Here is an 18,734-nt window from a genome sequence, read left to right on the forward strand (position 1 = left end):
GGCAGCGAACGGTTGAATAGCATTTAAGAGCAGTTGGAGGCCACGGAAGGAGTGTTGTATAGCATAGAAGCTCGTTTGGAGGTTAGATAGCACAGTGTCCAAGGAAGGGCCAGAAGTATACAGAATGGTGTCGTCTGCGTGGAGGTGGATCAGGGAATCGCCCGCAGCAAGAGCAACATCATTGATATATACAGAGAAAATAGTCGGCCAGAGAACTGAACCCTGTGGCACCAACATAGAGACTGCCAGAGGACCGGACAACATGCCCTCTGATTTGACACACTGAACTCTGTTTGCAAAGTAGTTGGTGAACCAGGCAAGGCAGTCATTAGAAAAACCGAGGCTACTGAGTCTGTGGATAAGAATATGGTGATTGACAGAGTCGAAAGCCTTGGCCAGGTCGATGAAGACGGCTGCATGTCCTGGCTAAGTTTTCTAATCTTGTCAACAAAAAAGTTATTAAAGTGGTTGGCAATATCAAAGGCTTTTGTTATGAACAAGCTTTCTGCCACATTGAAGGATGCAGTTGAGTTTGCTACTATCATTCTTTATCCAATTTATCAACAACATTGCAGCTAAGCCTACCCCTAACCATAACCTAATTCTCCTAACCTGCCACGATAATTTACCTAACCAGCCACGTTAATTATCCTAACCTGCTATGTAAACAAACCACTCTGGTGACAAATTATAGGTATCATCTTCTATATTTCCCCCCCCACAAAACATAGAAACGTGCCATTTTCACATATGTTGATGTTGGGGTGGTGCTGGAGATTCTGATTATTATGTAGAAACATTTTGCAATTTCCGTTGAAGGACCAATGGAATGGTCTAACATTCCATGTAAAACGAAATACCCACTGTGTCGACGAATGAATGAACACAAGAGTTTTGCGGGAAATATTAAGGCAATGGATCTAGATATCCTAAGAAGGGGTACATGTTTCATCACGCGATTTCATATCGCAATTCTAAACCGTTAAGTAGTGAGTGAAATGTGTATATGATTTTGGTAATGATCATACTAGCAAGTCTTCTCTCTTTCGATGCTCTGCAAACCAAAAATATAGAGACTTGGTTTAGCAAAATATCAGACACCCCTGTCTTTTACATTGGTTGCATCCACTTTGGCGCGAAATGTTGAAGCTCCGCCTTCTTCATTATACAATCACACACAGACTACTGCATGCTTTATGTTGTGTAACTTGCTTTAACGGGTTCTTCAAATAAAATCCCAGGAAAATAGTAGTAAACATTTGACTACATATCTAGTTTGGCAGTTTTTCAATATGAGTTGGTAAGTCCTTCTGTTTGTTTCAAGACTTTAATTGTTGTTCCAAGCAGCTAGATAAGGTTAAGTAGTAACCCATGTCGATGGCTCGTTGCAAAAGCTTCTGTAGGCTGGCGTCCTTTGATCAACCAAATCTAAACTATTCGGTTTCACCAAAATAACGTTTGCAGCCAATATGTATTTTAGTTTCTCTAGAAGAATACTTCTATGTGAATACTTTTGAATGTGTCCTTCGCTATCAAATAAGTGTTTTGTATACAGCAGTTTCTCCTATTTTCCGCTTGTGGGCTGCAATTGTAGTCCATTCTACCACATAGTAGTGTAAGGGTAAAAACGATTGTTTCACTGTATTGGATCACTCCGCGGTGGAGTGAAAGACTCTTTCGGGGTCGGAGGTGAGGATTTCGATTTACTGTTTACGGCTGGGGTCCGCCCTTATAAAAATATAGACCCCATGGCCGTGACACACGCATCCGATCCCTCTTTGAATACGCCCTACCAGCCTGGATAACAGCTTCACCGCAGCAGATGAATCGGCTACAGCTAGTCCAAAACATGGCAATAAAAATAGCTTACAGACTACCAAGATACATAAGCAATCACTACGTTAACAGCATATCTGGACTGACATCAATCAACAATACACAGTCAATCATTGGCCAGAAGTATACACCCATGTCCATAATGCTGAAACTGACCTAGAAGAGAGGAAAGAAGGAAAAAAATACAATCGATTGTGTGTATGAAAATGTGTAGATATATGTGAATGCACTCCTTAGTGCCCCCACCCCTCTCCCCCAGCACAGCTGTGAGCTATAATTTCAATTAAGTTTATCTCTTTTAATTTTTTCTATTTTTTTTTCATGTTTGGAAAAGAAAAGGGCGAAACTAATCTACGCCTGTTCTGATAAAGACCTTAGGGCATCTAGCCTCAGGTAGCCTTGCTTGACCACACCCTCCTTCCTTGCTCCTGGCCTGCCCTGCCTCTTCCACCAATACAATTGTTTCTTATGGACAGAGAAGAGCAGAAGCTCTGAGCTGTCCGATCAGGTCCATTGTCTACTGAGCGACACACGTTCCCTTTCATTTTTTCTATGGTTTGAGGTACAAACTTTCTGAAGCATGCTTGGTAAGTCACTGAAAATTGTAATAACTTGCGTGGAAGTTACTCACTGGCTGTTTGCGTGCTGCAATTACAGCGTGGGGTTGATCTCTATCTTCCACCCGTGGTTTGTCGTGCTTGTGTTTCGTTAGCGTTCATTACAACACTGTGTGCATCCATTAATATATTGGTGGCTCTTGCTGCCACAAACTGTATTTACCTTACACAACTGCCGACTAGCTTGTTTTGTATGTGTTGTGAATTGCTTTAGTTTATCTGCTAATTACCTTACACGGGTTCTCAGCTAATTCCTCTACAGGGATTTCTTGTTCTTTCTCCTGCAGAATGGTGGGCTGCCACTGTTGAGACATTAACTTTAGAGCCCTCTCCCCCAAAGAGTCTTTGATGTGGACTTGAGAGCCACATATGTGTCCCTCTGCTCTCTTGGCTGCCTTACCAACATGACCATGCTGTTGCAGGCCTACCTGCAGACTCTGTTTTCCTGGCTGCAGGAGGGTACTTAGGAGCTCCTCCGGGAAGTGATGGAGGTGCATCGCCAGCTTTCTCTGCTCCAGAAGGATGTGGCCTGCGCCAACGGACGGGCCATTGTGCAGATGGTTACCTCCTGGCGCCGTGTCTGGCTGGCCCAATCATGTCTGCCAGCTGCTCTCCAGAGCACGTTTGCCCATCACCCCAGGGCTAATTTTGGCCCACGGGTTGATGACATTATAGAGCAGACCGATAAGGTTCGTGGGGACCTGGAGGCCCTGAGACAGTTCATGCTACCTCTTCAGGCCCTGGGTCCAAGGCAGACGGACTGTCGCCACATACCTGCACCCGAACAACGGTGGGGTCCCTCTCCTGCCCCATCGCCTCGTGCTAAGGGACGACAGCAGAGAGGGGCACAGTGTGAGGTGAAGCAACAGCCTGTTTTTCCCACACGGGTCTTCCCCCCCGGTTTTGGCCATCTTATCTTGCCTCAACTACTTTCGTCAGGGGCGGGTGGTATCTGCCCTAACTTGCCAAGGCTGGAGCTTATGCTTTTCCCCTGATCCAGGCTGTGCTGGACCGGGATGGCAGAGCATCGTCTGCTTCTGGTGGCCCCATACTGTCCCAGACAACCCTGGTTAAGACTTCTCCTGTCCCTGTTTGGTACACCATGGAAACTTCCCCTAGGACCGGACCTGCTGTCTCAGGTCGGGGGAATTCTGTGGCATCCGAGGCCGCACCACCTCAGTCTGTGGGCTTGGCCACTGAATGGCACCAATGGTCCATGTTAGGACTACAGGAGGGTGTAATGAACACCATGCAGACCCCAAGTCATGTGGGGTGCGGTATGTTCTCCAATACCTGCAGTCTCGCTTGGATGAGTGTTTGACAGCCTCTACACTGAGATGGTATTTGGCTGCTATATCTGCCTGCCATGCGGGGTGGATGGACAGGCCAAGGGCGTCGCCTCCCTTTCCGGGGATTGTGCCGGGACCCCCCCTTCCACATTGACTGCCCCTGTCTCGGTCCCGTGCTGGGACTTTGCCGCTAGCTGGCCAGGTACCTCTAGCACTGACTAATCTGGTATGGGTATACCAATATATTGGAGTGATCCAATATAGTGAAACCTAACAAAGGTTACATATGTAACCACGGTTATGTGAGCTATATTGATCAATCTGTAAATTCTCACATCGGATGTATCACTCCGCCGCGGAGTATATTGGAGTGATCCATATAACTCACATAACCGTGGTTACATACGTAACCGTCGATCTTCTACATACGGAAAATGGGAGACCCTGGATAACGTGTTTTTTTTAAACACTTATTTGATAGCGAAGGACACATTCAAGACGTCAAATCGTAACGTTAACCTCTGGGACCGTTCGGGACGTGAGCGTCCCACCTCTCCACAGCCAGAAACTGCAAGACGCCTTATTAAAATTCCTCAAACAAAGTATTTTACACCATTTTATAGATAAACTTCTCGTTAATCCAACCACAATGTCCGATTTCAAAAACGCTTTTCGACGAAAGAACAACATATCATTCATTATGTTAGGTCAGCAACTAGTCACAAAACATTCAGCCATTTTCCAACCAAAGAGAGGAGTCACAAAAAGCAGAAATATAGAAAAAAATTATCACCAACCTTTGATCTTCATTGGATGACACTCATAGGACTTCATGTTACACAATACATGTGTCTTTTGTTCTGTAAAGTTCATATTTATATCCAAAAATCGGAGTTTACATTGGCACGTTACGTTCGGTAGTTCCAATACATCCGGTAAATTTGCAGAGAGCCACATCAACTTTACAGAAATACTCATAATAAACATTGATAAAAGATACAAGTGGTATGCATGCAATTTTAGATCCACTTCTCCTTAATGCAACCGCTGTGTCAGATTTAAAAAAATCTTTACCGAAAAAGCACACCATGCTATAATCTGAGTAGAGCTCTGAGCCCATACATATATCCTCCATGTTGTGGAGTCAACATTAGTCAGAATAGCCTTCTAAATAGTCACTTACCTTTGATCTTCATCAGAATGCACTCCCAGGAATCCCAGTTCCACAAATGTTTGTTTTGTTCGATGATGTCCATTTATGTCAAAATAGCTCCTTTTGTTAGCGCGTTCAGTCCAGTAATCCACATTCATAAAGCGCGTTCACTATTTTCAGACAGTCAAAAAAGCTCCGTTACAGTTAGTAGAAACACGTCAAATGATGTATAGAATCAATCTTCAATAATGTTCCAACTAGACAATACCTTTGTCTTCAGAAATGAAGTGGAACGTAGCTACCTTTTTAGGTGAGCGTGCGAGACTGAGCTTGTGGCACTCTGCCAGACCACGTGCTCTTATGAGCCCCTCCTTTAGAGTAGAAGCATCAAACAAGTTTCTAAAGACTGTTGACATCTAGTGGAAGCCGTAGGAAGTGCATAATGACCAATATCCCACTGTGTATTCGATAGGGGCTGAGTTCAAAAACTACAAACCTCAGATTTCCCTCTTCCTGGTTGGATTTCTTCTCAGGTTTTTGCCTGCCAGGAGTTCTGTTATACTCAGACATCATTCAAACAGTTTTAAACTTCAGTGTTTTCTATCCAAATGTACTAATTATATGCATATTCTAGCTTTTATGGCTGAGTAGCAGGCAGCTTAATTTGGGCTCGCTTTTCATCAAAAATTCCCAATACTGCCCCCTACCCCAAATAAGTTAAGTATTGTTCCTAGAGCTATTGGATATGCCTCTTGTTTGGAAATGTTATCTTGGTGAAACTTTAATATTTTAGATTTGGTTGATCAAGGATGCTTGGCTTCCAAAATGAGCCGCCTGCAATGGTTAGTCGCGGGACGAAGCAATTGCCCGAGCGTAATGTTAATACAATTGGTGTGGTGTTTCATAGCTTCAAGGCTAGCTAGCTGAACTGTTAACTTGCCATACAGTTAACACAGGCAAGGCTATTTATCACACTCTTTATTCATTGAATATTCACTCCCAACGCAGTGTAAAGGAAGAAACCCGAAGCGTGTCCCCTCATTGTCCGAAGCCTAACGAATCTGAAGAACCGCTGGGTACGGCTATGGAGGAGACTTTGCCTGGAAATTGTAAGTAAACTTAGTTAACGCATTAATTGGCCAGAGGTGGCTAAATGATATGTACTATCTATAATTAGAAGTTGCTAGCTAATTGAGAATTCTCCCCTTCATGTAAATGAACCATATCATAACCATATCACCACTTGTTCTCAGCAGCTGCAAGTGTGAAAGCCGAAAATGCTGTGTCTGAAGTTGTCATCACAAAAGAGATGGAGGAGGAGGAGATGCAGTTGGTGGAGAAAGGAGAGAAAAAAGAAGAGGAGATTATGAAAAAGGTTTCTTTGTTCAAAAAAATGTTTGAACATATTTGAAAACTGTATTGATCTTGTTTGGCAAGTGTGGATGTTAATGCCCAACATTGGCATGTCTTTTTTACTAGGCTCGAGAAGCTCAGAGGAAGGAAACTCATGACATTCGCTTCAAGAGACTGCAACACTTGCTAGAGAAAAGTAACATATATTCCAAATTCCTCCTTACGAAGATGGAACAGCAGCAGCAGGAGGTAAGTCGAATACCAGTGCAAATGATATGAACATTAGAAGTAGCCCTTGCACAGCATATTGTACAACTACGTATCCTGTTACAGCTCATGTGTGATGGGTGAGCAAATGACCACAGTAATGTACCGTGGCTCCTTAGCCCTGATCTTCCCAGTCCCCCTCTGCGGTCATGTAGGACTCTGCTCTAGCTATCTCGAATTGCTTTCTCACTTATGTTTGATGGTCAGAAAATGCATGGAAACGCAAAAAGGCAATGGTCAAATCTACCCAACGAGTGTGAGGAGTCTTTGAAAAGCCATGTCTAACTGTGTTTTCCCTGTAAACGCAGGAAATGCTGAAGAAAGAAAAACTGGAGAAGGTGAGTGAGTTTTACGTTGTCATTTTTTTGTTTGTTTCAGTTACAATTACTGCCTGCAGGTCCTTAATCACTAACCATATTAACTTTTCTGTCACAGAGCATTGGCAGAAAGGCTGGGAGAGGTATGTAGCACTTGTGTTCCGTTACTTTGCATCCATGTCAATTGAGTTCCCCTCTATAGTTGATGTGGAAACAGTCTATAGTGTCAATTTCCGACTTAAGTTTCTTTGTTTTTTCAGTTGAAAAAAATAAAAGGAAGCGGGAGGAAGACTATAAAATTGCTGATGTCATGTCTAAAGAGGTAAACTGTGTCTCTCAACATTTAAATCAAGGCCTATTTCACTCTATTTGACTTTTTTTAACATGTTATTTTTTGGCCGTGTTTTTGTTTCAGGAAATTATGTCCAAGGCCAAGAAACGTAAAGTGGAGGAAGAGGTAAAGGACTTTTGTTTATTCACTGCAAGGGACATTTTTGGACTGATTTACTCTCCGAGTCAAGAAATTGGGGGGTGTTTTAGATGTACCATACCTCCAAATGTCAATATGTCTGTATATGTCTGAAAAACAGGAGGTCCCTGGGATGAAGAAGCTAGAAGCAGAGGACATCGAAAAGATGAGTGACTCCAATGCTGACATCAAGGGCCGTCTGTCGGAGACTGTGAGAGACAATGCCAAGCATCTACTGGACCCAGACAGGAAGGTGAACGGGCAGGCTGTGTCCGCCCAGCAGCCCTTGCTCTTCACTGGGGGAGTCATGAGGTCTTACCAAATAGAGGGTGTGGAGTGGCTCAGGGTGAGTGTGGACTGTTGGTAATGCACATTTTCTTTGTTTGATCACAGATGCAGGATTTCATATCATCCTTGGTGTGTTTGTATTTTGTTTTCTCCAGATGTTGTGGGAGAATGGTATCAATGGGATCCTGGCAGATGAGATGGGTCTGGGGAAGACAATCCAGTGCATCGCCCACGTGGCCATGATGTTGGAGAGAAAGGTGATGGGTCCCTTCTTGGTAGTGGCCCCCCTGTCCACTCTGCCCAACTGGATCAATGAGTTCAAGCGCTTCACTCCAGAGGTAAAAAAAAAACAAAAAAACACTCCTTGCTAAAAAATAAGCATTCCAGGTATTACAGTTGTGCTATTGATACACATGACATGAAAATTGTATCACCAATGCCAATTACTGACTTCATTGTTAAATTGTCTTTGTTCATCTTGTGTTGTAAGGTGTCAGTACAGCTGTACCATGGACCTGCTAAGGATAGGATGGCGTTGTTAAAGCAGATTCGTAAGCCCCAGGGACTTCACAACATGTTCCCTGTGGTGGTCACCTCCTTTGAGATTGCCATGATAGACAGGAAGTTTCTGCAGGTAGGCCCAACTCGCCTACTCCTATCATTCTATGTAGGCTGTAGAAGTTACATGTTATTTTTCTGTACTTGGTATTCTGATGTAGATGTTGGTTGGAACTTAAGATACTGAGCTCATCTTTTGAAACTTTCCTTTTCGTGCAAATAATGCATTGATATCAAAGGTAAATTTACGTAAAAGTTGAGTTATGCATGCGTACTACAAGTTGTGCCACCTATTTAACCCATTCAGCCTCTCACTGATAACCCCCTTGCTTTTCCTCCCCAGCGCTTCCACTGGAAGTACCTGATTGTGGATGAGGGCCACAGGATCAAGAACCTGAACTGCCGACTGGTGAGGGAATTGAAGATGCTGCCCACGGACAATAAGCTGCTCCTGACGGGCACACCACTGCAGAACAATCTAGCTGAGCTGTGGTCACTGCTCAACTTCCTTCTGCCTGAGGTGTTTGACGACCTCAAGAGGTAGGGGGTCTTGTCTTTTTCTACTGTTGGAATGGGACTATATGGAATGTTTATTTTGTCTTGTTAAAAAAAGTGTAATTGCGCTTCACCTATATCTCTACAGCTTTGAGTCGTGGTTTGACATCGACACCATTGGTTCGGATGCAAAAAATGTTGTGGCTAACGAACGAGAGCAGAACATCCTGCACATGCTCCACCAGGTAAGCCCTCTGACTGACTAGCTCTGCAATATACTGGGAAAGATACAATGGTTAAACCTGTAGATGGTCTATAAACCTTCTCTTTCATCTCCAGATTCTGACGCCATTTCTGCTGAGAAGACTGAAGTCTGATGTGACGTTGGAGGTGCCGCCCAAAAAGGAGATTGTTGTGTACGCCCCACTCACTGTCAAACAGGAGTCTTTTTACACTGCTGTGGTGAACAAGACCATCGCCAAAGTGCTGGGCCAGGTGAAGGTAAGGCCCTCAATTCACTGCTACGCTGTTATATAGAATGGCAAATGAATGTATTGCCAACTTTTCAGAGGCCAGACTTTGTTTGAAGGCGCTTTCTAATAGACTTTGACGTGTCAGGTGGAGGCTCCAGTGGTGCTGACGACCGACGGCAGGCCTAAGCGCAGGACCAGGAGGCCTGTGGACTACAAAGAGACTGATGGTGACACGCCCTACGACCTGGAGAAATACCTGGAGAGGGTTCAGAAGGAGGCTGAGCAGAGGTCAGAATATCTTCTACTATGGTAGTGTTCTGTGTGAAGCAAACACTGCGGTGCACATAGAAATGGGATGATTCTATTTTTATGCTTGTGCCTTTACTCACTAGGGGGTGCACTGGTCATACCAATGATAGACTTGATAAACTATATTTTCTGTTATACAACTTGATACATCGGATACACACGTGTTCATGAAGACAAACTACATGATTGTACCAATTAATTTTTTCCCGTGAATGTTAAACATTTTAATGTGTGCTCCCTTATTTAAAATAAATGAACTAAAGACTTGCAGTTGATAGTTGCACGTGAGACCTCTGCTGGGGCAACTCACTAACTCGTTGCCTGTCCCGGTCCTCTTCAGCCCCGCCCCGGTTGTGGACGTGCAGATGCCCCTGGACTCCCAAATCAACCTGAAACTGCAGAACATCCTCATGCTGCTGAAGAGGTGCTGTAACCACCCCTATCTCATAGAGTACCCACTGGACCCGGCCACTCAGGAGTTCAAGGTAAAGGCCCTGCGCGATTGAAATGGCTGTGACCAAATTATGTAGAAATGACATGGCCATTGAATGTTGTGGGTGCATTCATGACTTCTCTCAGCACTGCTAAGTAGAGGCTTTGTCAGAGTGTATAGGGAGTTAGACTGCCAGTTGGTGTAGCTCGTGTAAATGCATGATCTTGTCACCCTTTGACTCTCTTTCCATTGCAGATTGATGAGCAACTGGTCCAGACCTCAGGGAAATTCCTCATTCTAGACAGAATGCTGCCAGAGCTGAAGAAGAGGGGACACAAGGTAAACGTCCAAATTCAGTTTTTATACTTAATGTCCTCAGTCAAGTGATTGCTTTTTAATCCCCCAAAATTTTACTTGACCATGAATATGTATTTATTGTAAGATGTTTGTGACCACTTCTGACCTGTTGTGTACCTTGTTGACAGGTGCTGATTTTCAGCCAGATGACGTCCATCTTGGATATCCTAATGGACTACTGCTACCTGCGGGGTTACCAATACAGCCGACTGGATGGGAGCATGGCCTATCCCGACAGAGAAGAGAACGTGAGTAGTGGCATGGTCTACTCCCCACAATGGAATTATCCTCCTTAAAGCAGTCATAAAGCGCTTATAATTAGGACTGCACGATTAATATAATTTTGATATTGACATGTGCAATGTTTAAGTTGCAAATGTCTGCAATATTGTGAAGCTCCTCCATGGTGTTTAACGTCCGATTTTTATAGTTTGCTACTTGAGCCGTCTCTCCCGCTGCACGCGCACACCAAGCCCCGGCCCGTCACTCAAGGAGCGTAGTTGCTCGCCTTACCCACTTGCTGTTCCTTCCAAGTTCGCTCATGGTCAACGAAACAAAATCTTAATGACAAAGGTGCTGCTTTCCACTTTGCATCTTAATATAAATCCACATTCTTTTTATAATTCTGCTATTACTTTGTGTATAGAACACTCTGCAAACAGCTAGTTAGTCTAAGCAAGTTGGGGCCAAAATAATCTGTGTTAGCAGCTAATCGCTAGTTAGCTAAAGGCATTGAGCCAGCGCAAACGTAGCTAGCTAGGTACAGTCTGATACCACTGGTGTGGTTTACCTGACTTCCCAGACTAGGGGTCGACGATTAATCGGAAGGGCCCATTTCAAGTTTTCATAACAATCGGAAATCGGTATTTTTATTTAACACCTTTATTTAATCTTTAACTAGGCAAGTCAGTTAAGCACACATTCTTATTTTTAATGAAGGCCTAGGAACGGTGGGTTAACTGCCTCGTTCAGGGGCAGAACGACAGATTTTCACTTTGTCAGCTCGGGGGATCCAATCTTGCAACCTTACAGTTAACTAGTCCAACGCAATAATGACCTGCCTCTCGTTGCACTCCACAAGGAGCCTGCCTGTTACGCAAATGCAGTAAGCCAAGGTAAGTTACTAGCTAGCATTAAACTTACCTTTATAAAAAAACAATCATGATCACTAGTTAACATGGTTGATATTATCTAGCGTGTCCTGTGTTGCATATAATTTGACTGAGCATACAAGTATCTAAGTATCTGACTGAGCAGTGGTAGGCAGAAGCAGGCGTGTAAACATTAATTCAAACAGCACTTTCGTGTGTTTTGCCAGCAGCTATTCGTGGTCAAGCATTGCACTGTTTGACTTCAAACCTATCAACTCCCGAGATGAGGCTGGTGTGACCAAAGTGAAATGGCTGGCTAGTTAGCGCGGGCTAATAGAGTTTCAAACTTCACTCGCTCTGAGCCTTGTGGTGGTTGTTTCCCTTGCTCTGCATGGGTAATGCTGCTTCGATGTGGTGGCTGTTGTCGTTGTGTTGGTGGTTTGAGCCCAAGGAGGAGCGAGACGGAAGCTATACTGTTACACTGGCAATACTAAAGTGCCCATAAGAACATCCAATAGTCAAAGGTTAATGAAATACAAATGGTATAGAGGGAAATAGTCCTATAATAACTACAACCTAAAACTTCTTACCTGGGAATATTAAAGACTCATGTAAAAGGAACCACCAGCTTTCATGTGTTCTCATGTTCTGAGCAAGGAACTGAAACGTTAGCTTTCTTACATAGCACATGTTGCACTTTTACGTTCTTCTCCAACACTTTGGTTTTGCATTATTTAAACCAAATTGAACGTTTCATTATCTACTTGAGGATACATTGATTTTATTGATGTATTATATTAAGTTAAAAAGTGTTAATTCAGTATTGTTGTAATTGTCATTATTACAAATACAATTTTTTTTTAATCGCCTTTTTTGGTCCTCCAATAATTGGTATCGGCGTTGAAAAATCATAATCGGTCGACCTCTAACCCAGACTCAGATCCAGAAACCGATGGGTTGAGCCTGAACACACGTAGGTAAAGCGGCGGTTGACAATTCATTATTGGCTTTGATACTCTGATTGGTTAGAGGCGACCCAATCGCTGATGTCTCGTCACCACAAACTACTTCAATGATGGCCGAAGTATGGAGCGAAAGACAGAGCAGCGGGAGAATGTAATGAGTCGTCAGGCTTATGGTGCTGTAGGACTAGATCAGCATATTGTTTGTGGAACGGTATGTCGGAGAGGAATAGGCGAAGCATTAATGTTATATTTTTCTTTACCTTATAATTGATGTCATATCTAGACTGAACAAAAAATATAAACGCAACATGTGAAGTGTTGAATTCATGAGCTGAAATAAAAGATCCCAGAAATGGTCAATTATTTCTCTCAAATTGTGTACACATTTTTTTACGACCCTGTTAGTGAGCATTTCACATTTGCCAAGATAATCCATCCACCTGACAGGTGTGGCATATCAAGAAGCCAATTTAACAGTATGATCATTACACAGGTGCGCCTTGTGCTGGGGACAATAAAAGGCCCCTCTAAAATGTGCAGCTGTCACACAAAAATATACTGTTCAGTTCTCTACCATAAGCCCCTTCAAACGTCGTTTTAAAGAATTTCGCAGTAGGTCCATCCGGCCTCACAACCGCAGACCATGTGTAACCTCAACAGCCCAGGACCACCTCATCCGGCATTTTCACCTGCTCGATGGTCTGAGACCAGCCACCCGGACAACTGATGAAACTGGCCTTGCACAACCAAATCATTTATTCACAAAATGTCAGAAACCATCTCGGGGATGCTCATCTGCGTGCTCGTCGGCCTCACCAGGGTTTTGACCTAAGTGCAGTTCGGCGTTGTAACATCTTCAGTAGACAATGCTCACCTTCGATGGCCACTGGCATGCTGACGTGTGCTTTTCACGGATGAATCCCGGTTTCAACTATGTTGTGTGGGTGAGCGATTTGCTGATGTCAATGTTGTGACGAGTGCTCAATGGTAGTGGTGGGGTTATGGTATGGGCAGACATACAGTGGGGCAAAAAAGTATTTAGTCAGCCACCAATTGTAGGCCTGTAATTTTCATCATAGGTACACTTCAACTATGACAGACAAAATGAGAAGAAAAAAATCCAGAAAATCACATTATAGGATTTTTAATGAATTTATTTGCAAATTATGGTGGAAAATAAGTATTTGGTTACCTACAAACAAGCAAGATTTCTGGCTCTCACAGACCTGTAACTTCTTCTTTAAGAGGCTCCTCTGTCCTCCACTCGTTACCTGTATTAATGGCACCTGTTTGAACTTGTTATCAGTATAAAAGACACCTGTCCACAACCTCAAACAGTCACACTCCAAACTCCACTATGGCCAAGATCAAAGAGCTGTCAAAGGACACCAGAAACAAAATTGTAGACCTGCACCAGGCTGGGAAGACTGAATCTGCAATAGGTAAGCAGCTTGGTTTGAAGAAATGAACTGTGGGAACATTTATTAGGAAATTGAAGACATACAAGACCACTGATAATCTCCCTCGATCTGGGGCTCCACGCAAGATCTCTACCCGTGGGGTCAAAATGATCACAAGAATGGTGAGCAAAAATCCCAGAACCACACGGGGGGACCTAGTGAATGACCTGCAGAGAGCTGGGACCAAAGTAACAAAGCCTACCATCAGTAACACTACGCCGCCAGGGACTCAAATCCATGACGTGTCCCCCTGCTAAAGCCAGTACATGTCCAGGCCCGTCTGAAGTTTGCTAGAGAGCATTTGGATGATCCAGAAGAAGATTGGGATAATGTCATATGGTCAGATGAAACCAAAATATAACTTTTTGGTAAACTCAACTCGTCGTGTTTGGAGGACAAAGGATGCTGAGTTGCATCCAAAGAACACCATACCTACTGTGAAGCATGGGGGTGGCAACATCATGCTTTGGGGCTGTTTTTCTGCAAAGGGACCAGGACGACTGATCCGTGTAAAGGAAAGAATGAATGGGCCATGTATTGTGAGATTTTGAGTGAAAACCTCCTTCCATCAGCAAGGGCATTGAAGATGAAACGTGGCTGGGTCTTTCAGCATGACAATGAGCCCAAACACACCGCCTGGGTAACGAAGGAGTGGCTTCGTAAGAAGCATTTCAAGGTCCTGGAGTGGTCTAGCCAGTCTCCAGATCTCAACCCCATAGAAAATCTTTGGAGGGAGTTGAAAGTCCGTGTTGCCCAGCAACATCCCCAAAACATCACTGCTCTAGAGGAGATCTGCATGGAGGAATGGGCCAAAATACCAGCAACAGTGTGTGATCCTTGTGAAGACTTACAGAAAACATTTGACCTCTGTCATTGCCAACAAAGGGTATATAACAAAGTATTGAGACACTTTTGTTATTGACCAAATACTTACTTTCCACCATAATTTGCAAATAAATTCATTAATCCTACAATGTGATTTACTGGATTTCTTTTCTTCTCATGTCTGTCATAGATGAAGTGTATCTATGATGAAAATTACAGGCCTCATCTTTTTAAGTGCGAGAACTTGCGCAATTGGTGGCTGACTAAATACTTTTTTGCCCCACTGTAGGCTACGAACACAATTGCATTTTATTGATGGCAATTTGAATGTGATGAGATCCTGAGGCCCATTGTCGTGTACGACAGTGTGTTCCAGTTCCCGCCAATATCCAGCAACTTCGCACATCCATTGAAGAGGAGAGGGACAACATTCCACAGGCCACAATCAAAACCCAATCAACTCTTTGCTAAGGAGACGTCACACTGCATGAGGCAAAAATGGTCACACTAGATGACTGGTTTTCTGATCCATGCTCCTACCTGGCTTTTTCACTCGTCATGCTAAACAACACTATTCGAGTTGCCCACTATATTCAAACCATCGAGTTAGAATAATATTGCAAATAAATCGCAGTGTTTGCTCAATTTGCATTTGCCCATATCATGCAGCTCTACTTATAATCATGTAGCAGTCTTTCTCCCTCACTATTTCTTGTGCTGTGAGCTTATCCTTCCATCATATTTTTTGTTGTTGCAGATGACAAAGTTCTCTTCTGACCCAGAGGTGTTTCTCTTCCTACTGAGCACCAGAGCAGGTGGCCTGGGCATCAACCTGACTGCTGCTGACACCGTCATCATCTTTGACAGTGACTGGGTAGGTGTAGAACTCATGCCCTCAGGTTGAGCTTAACTGTTGCTTACTGCTACATGTTTGGTACTGATTTTTCTAGAGCCACACGATTATTAATGGACTCTTCTTCTGTCAGAACCCTCAGGCTGACCTGCAAGCCCAGGACAGATGCCACCGTATCGGACAGACAAAACCCGTGGTGGTGTACCGACTGGTCACTGCCAATACCATTGACCAGAAGATCCTGGAGAGAGCGTCAGCCAAGAGGAAGCTGGAGAAGATGGTCATTCACAAGAGTGAGTAGAGTACCACTCCTCTCACATCCAGGACACATCGAAACTGTTATTACATTGAGGTAAATGTGAAACCCACCTGAATAGAAGGTGCATGGAAGAGCTGCTAAGTATGTCCGGATAGAGAACTATTGTGGCACGTGTGTTCCAGACCTGGATTCAATTGCATGTGTATTTGAGTGTCGTATATTCACGGCGCATAACATGTATTTTTATCAAATATTTACACGGAACAGAAATATAAACGCAACATGTAAAGTGTTGGTCCCATGTTTCATGAACTGAAACAAAGTAATGTTATTTTCATAAGCTGCCTCCGAAGTCGTTTTAGAGAATTTGGCAGTACGTCCAAACGCCCTCACAACCACAGAACACTTGTATGGCGTCGTGTGGGCGAGCAATTTGCTGATGTCGACATTGTGAACAGAGTTCCCCATGGTCCCATGGTGGGGGTATGGGCAGGCATAAGCTACGGACAACAAACCCAATTTGCATTTTATCGATGGCAATTTGAACATACAGAAATACTGTGACGAGATCCTGAGGCCCATTGTGAGGATTTTCTCATTTATCTGACCAACAGATGCAGATCTGTATTCCCAGTCATTTGAAGTCCATAGATTAGGGCCTAATTTATTTATTTAAACTGATTTCCTCTTATGTAAAATCAATGAAGTTGTTGCGTTTTGCGTTTCAGATATTTTTTTTCAGTATATTTTAAATGCATTCCTATGCATTTGAAAATAGTTTGAAACATGGGGTGGCAGGTAGCTTATCGGTTAGAGCGTTGAGTCAGTAGTTCAAATCCCCAGCCGACAAGGTGAAAGCAAGGCACTTATCTGTAATTGCTCCACGGTCGCGTCAATAATGGCTGATTCCTGGCCGTGGCCCCTACAAAACATCCCCATCAAAATCCGTACGTTTTAGATAGAGAACAGTTTTATTGCATGGCCTGCATCTAAATCCGCCTATGTCAGCCTGCGTTTGCCAGACCGTGAAACATCCTGAAAATCAGGATGAGCTGCCTTATCTCCTAGATATAGGACAGACACTTTAAAACCGTATTCCTTATGATACATTTATTAGTGTGCAATGTGCTTCTATGGGCTGTAGTAGTAGTAGTAGTAGTAGTAGTAGTAGTAGTATGAACAGTGACATGATCAGCTTGAGGGAATTGTTGGGGATATTCTTGGAAATAATGTGACAATTTAATTCTCTGAATTCAGACTGATTGTACCGTTTGTATTTTTATTTATTAGAAAAATTCAAAGGAGGAAAGGCTGAGCTCAAACAGACCAAGAGCTGCGTCGACGTGTCTGAGCTGATGGATCTTCTCAACACCAGAGATTACGAGAAGTACTAGTTTTTTTTTGTGTTATTTCCCAACCCCCCCCCCCCCCCCCCCCCCCCCCCCCCTTGATCAATTTTCAGAAGTCTATGGTTATCTAATGATTGTTTCTTGTCTTTTTCAGGGAAGTGAAAAGCACCAAGGGGAAGGTCATTAGTGACAAGGACCTGGAGGCTCTGCTGGACCGCAGTGACCTTCTGGGTGAGTTAAGCTGTGGGCTCTATTCAATTCACAACTACTGTTATCATGAATGATGTTGATCATACCTGCGTCACAATATACTAAAGTCCTCGGCCTTTGTCAGGATGCTTTACCACTGCAGAGCACTAGTGCCTCTCCCCGTAACATGGTCACCTGATGAAACCTTGCTTTTGTTTGGCCTCCGTTGTATTGTGTGTAATGTAACCAGTTTGTCTCTTTCCAGACAAGGCCAAGAGGAGCTCCAAACAGAAGGTTGGAGTTTTCAAGGTGATCGAAGCCAAAGAATCATCGGAGATCAGCTTGACCTAAATTTGAAAGGCGCAGATGTGATGCTCATAATGGCGTAACCTTAAGCTAGCGCTGGATCCTAAGGGTCCACTGCTCTGATGTTCGTTGTAGTACTGTACCAACTGAGACAGAAACTAGAGGAATTACTCAACCCATTCTCCTGAAACTACTGTTTATACTAAAGTTTTGATGTCTTTACTGCCTATGGTAAATGTTACTTTTTGTTGTGGAGTTTGTCAAATGCTGTTGGTTATAGTGGAGACCGAATCCTTTCTTCCAGAAGCTAGTGTTCATATACACGGAATGTCCAAAACTTTAGGAACACCTTTCCTAATATTGAGTTGTGCTCAGAACAGCTTCAATTCGTCAGGGCATGGAATCTACAAGGTGTCAAGCATTCCACACGGATGCTGGCCCATGTTGACGCCAATGCTTCCCACAGTTGTCGATTTGGGTGGTGGACCATTTTACTTACATGTTTGTGTTGTGTGAAACCCAGCAGCGTTGCAATTCTTGACCCTCAAACCAGTGCACCTGGCACCTACCATACCCTGTTCTTGTTTTTCCCATTCACCCTCTGAATGGCACACACATACAATCCATGTCTCAATGTTTAAAAATACTGTCTTTATCTAAACTGATTGGAGTGGATTTAACAAGTTACATCAATAAGTGATCATTGCGTTCACCTGGTCAGTCTGTCATGGAAAGAGCATGATTTGTCCACTGTATAATGAAGTATTTTGAAATCTTAGACAAATCTCATAACTGCCATCATGCTGTTTTTGCTGTGGATTAGGATGCTGGTAGGACCTTTACCAATTTTAGGTGCGATTAAATCACTTAAAGTAATCATTCATAAGCCCCACTTGAATTGGAATCAATTACTTTTCACAATGCATGCTAAAGTAAATGCTGAACTCCTATATCTTGTTCACGCAACGGGTTCGTTGACACTGTATGTTGGAGCAAAACTCCAAGCACTTTATGCATGCTGAGACCATGTCCTTTTAATTGTTTTGTATGCAACTCATTTTCTAAAAATAAACCAACACTTGACTGTGTAGTTCTGATCATGTGAGTTCTATTTCTTAGAGGTACATGGTCTGTAAGCAGCACTGGTGAATGCACCTTTTGTCTTTGAAAGGAGTATCCATGTTTTCACATGTATTTAATAAAACAATGTGTCGCGGTTGGGA

At 43.4% G+C, this 18,734-nt stretch overlaps 1 protein-coding gene across 4 annotated transcripts; it reads left to right on the forward strand.

The window, feature by feature from the left end:
- The first annotated feature begins 1,147 nt into the window (after positions 1 to 1,147).
- Positions 1,148 to 18,601, forward strand: LOC110502403 (lymphoid-specific helicase). Of its 4 annotated transcripts, none has more exons than XM_036960059.1 (23): positions 1,148 to 1,300; positions 5,904 to 6,004; positions 6,149 to 6,270; positions 6,375 to 6,497; positions 6,824 to 6,853; positions 6,951 to 6,975; positions 7,093 to 7,154; positions 7,248 to 7,289; positions 7,423 to 7,647; positions 7,745 to 7,927; positions 8,080 to 8,223; positions 8,491 to 8,687; positions 8,791 to 8,887; positions 8,982 to 9,143; positions 9,261 to 9,403; positions 9,765 to 9,909; positions 10,113 to 10,196; positions 10,343 to 10,462; positions 15,313 to 15,429; positions 15,542 to 15,701; positions 16,958 to 17,054; positions 17,171 to 17,247; positions 17,471 to 18,601. In XM_036960059.1, exons 1-23 carry the CDS (start codon positions 1,293 to 1,295, stop codon positions 17,554 to 17,556), a joined length of 2,550 nt encoding a protein of 849 aa, XP_036815954.1. In that variant the 5' UTR covers positions 1,148 to 1,292; the 3' UTR covers positions 17,557 to 18,601. The 4 variants fall into 4 exon arrangements, with proteins under 4 accessions (XP_036815954.1, XP_036815955.1, XP_036815956.1 ...); XM_036960060.1 differs by having other exon boundaries at positions 1,151 to 1,300; positions 6,152 to 6,270; XM_036960061.1 differs by lacking the exon at positions 1,148 to 1,300 and adding an exon at positions 2,292 to 2,423 and having other exon boundaries at positions 6,152 to 6,270.
- Positions 18,602 to 18,734: the final 133 nt, after the last annotated feature.

The sequence above is a fragment of the Oncorhynchus mykiss genome, chromosome 23 (genome assembly GCF_013265735.2).
Source record: "Oncorhynchus mykiss isolate Arlee chromosome 23, USDA_OmykA_1.1, whole genome shotgun sequence".
In the NCBI taxonomy this organism is placed as follows: Eukaryota; Metazoa; Chordata; class Actinopteri; order Salmoniformes; family Salmonidae; genus Oncorhynchus; species Oncorhynchus mykiss.

Bases quoted from the DNA above. Each gene is read 5' to 3' on its own strand.
- LOC110502403 (XM_036960059.1), top strand. The intron at 7,290-7,422 runs GTAAAGGACTTT...TCTGAAAAACAG, and splicing joins AACGTAAAGTGGAGGAAGAG to GAGGTCCCTGGGATGAAGAA. The intron at 17,248-17,470 runs GTGAGTTAAGCT...GTCTCTTTCCAG, and splicing joins GGACCGCAGTGACCTTCTGG to ACAAGGCCAAGAGGAGCTCC.